The sequence below is a fragment of the Bubalus bubalis genome, chromosome 8 (genome assembly GCF_019923935.1).
Source record: "Bubalus bubalis isolate 160015118507 breed Murrah chromosome 8, NDDB_SH_1, whole genome shotgun sequence".
Lineage (NCBI taxonomy): Eukaryota > Metazoa > Chordata > Mammalia > Artiodactyla > Bovidae > Bubalus > Bubalus bubalis.
In genome coordinates this window covers 106,707,436-106,709,419 of record NC_059164.1, presented here as the reverse complement: position 1 = coordinate 106,709,419, position 1,984 = coordinate 106,707,436, and the positions used below count along the sequence as shown (strand labels likewise).

The following is a 1,984-nucleotide window of genomic DNA, read 5'->3' as shown; positions in this document are numbered from 1 at the left end:
AGTAAAAAAAGAACTTTAGTTGATGTTTCTCCTCTCATTTATTTCCATTACTCACACAGAGACTGTACATCCACAATAGGTTGTGCAAAAAACATTTCAATCACAGTTGATAGCAACATGCTCCTTAAGATAGTGGCTCACACAATTAATAAATGTGACTATATATGGCACACAATGTTTTGAGTGTTCAAACATGAAAATGCATTTTGTTCCCAGTGGAAATGAGATGACCTCCTTAAAATGTGGTTGAATAATTCAGTATTCCAAGGTAAAATCCAAGAATGGGTCCATAGTTGCAACAATTTTTCATGTTCCTATCAAAACAATAAATATTTTCTTCAAATATTCTAGGGTCATATGAATGGATACTGAGTGGATAACAGTGGGAAGTTCTATTTCAGCACTGCTTACTGTCTCTGAACATCCTGCTGTGACATAAAAACACCCCCACATCCCACACCCAACCCAGTCACTCAGCCTCCTACCCAACATCACAAGCACATGTTTTGTCATCTCCTTCCCGGTTGCCAAGGCAATGCAGTTATAAGGCTTCATATCTAAGATGGGTAAGAGAACACACAGGCAAAGCTCCTTACTCTAAGTGATGCTCATGATTCATCAAGTTGCCAGTTTCGATGTAAATCCAAATAATTGTCCTAGTAGTTTCTGCCAAGCTCTCTTCACCTCCTTATTCCTTAGACTGTAAATCATGGGGTTCAGCATGGGTGTCAAAATGGCATAGAAGAGAGAGATCAGCTTCTCCTGAAGCACAGAAGGGCTGGGATTGGGCTGGATGTAAGTGAAAATGGCCATGCCATAGCACAGGATGACCACTGAGAGGTGACCGGCGCAGGTGTGGAAGGCTTTCCTTCTCCCCTCTGTGGACTGGATCTTCAGGATGGTGGAGACAATCCTGATGTAGGACAGGAGGACCAGGCAGAAAGGCGTCATCAGCAACACAATGCTAGAAACCATGATGGCCACCTCGTTGGAGGAGGTGTCCACACAGGCCAGCCTGACCACAGCTAGGATTTCACAGGATATGTGATCAATATACTTGTTCGTGCACATGGGCAACTGAAAGGTGATGGCAGTATGTATGAGAGAGTTGACAGAGCCACTGACCCAGGATGTGACGGCCAGCCTAGCACAGAGCCCTCCGTGCATGATGACCGAGTATCTCAGGGGGTCGCACACAGCCACATAGCGGTCATAGGCCATCATGGCCAGGAGAACAAACTCAATCCCACCCAGGCCCAGGGAGAAGAATAACTGGGCTGCACAGCTCACGTAGGGGATCCCTTTATGTTCTGCAAGAAAATGCACCAGCATCTGAGGAACGATGCTTGTGGCATAGGAGACATCAACAAGGGAGAGGTTGGTGAGAAAGAAATACATGGGAGTGTGGAGTCGGCTGTCCAGTCTGATCAGAAGAACAATGAGGACATTACCTAGCACTGTCACCAGGTACATAACCAAGAACAGGACAAAGAGAGCAACTTGAGCGTCCCAGTCACTGGACAGGCCGAGGAGAATGATTTCTCTCACCCAAGTCTGGTTATCTGCTCCCATTAAAAGATGTGAGGTTATTAATCTGCAGAGACTCAGAAATAATAGAAGCTGTTGAATCAAAGAACCGTTTTTGTTGTTCAGTTGCTAAGTCATGTCTGATTTTTTGCAACCCCATGGACTGCAACACACCAGGCTTCCCTGCCTTCACTACCTCCTGGAGCTGCTCAAATTGATGTCCATTGATTTGATGATGCTATCTAACCATATCATCCCTCAGATGCACCCTTCTCCTTTTGCCTTCAATATTCAGTCAAAGAATCATAAAAATAATTTTTTATCAATACATACTGTATGAAATTAACCAGCCTGAGCTGTTTCAGATCATTTATGGGTCAAGATGACAGGCTTTATACTGATACATATTATATCTACTCTGTATCAGAGATAGCCCAGTGCTTTTATAAGAACATGA

General features: G+C 44.0%; 1 protein-coding gene across 1 annotated transcript; it reads right to left on the bottom strand.

Moving 5' to 3' along the window:
- Window positions 1-618: 618 nt before the first annotated feature.
- LOC102403637 (olfactory receptor-like protein OLF3) lies at window positions 619-1,572 on the bottom strand. Its single transcript, XM_006071860.3, has one exon. It carries the CDS (start codon window positions 1,570-1,572, stop codon window positions 619-621), a length of 954 nt encoding a protein of 317 aa, XP_006071922.3.
- Window positions 1,573-1,984: the final 412 nt, after the last annotated feature.

What these genes read in the sequence shown, in the direction of transcription:
- LOC102403637 (XM_006071860.3), bottom strand. Translation starts at nt 1,572, where the DNA reads ATGGGAGCAGATAACCAGACTTGGGTGAGAGAAATCATTCTCCTCGGC.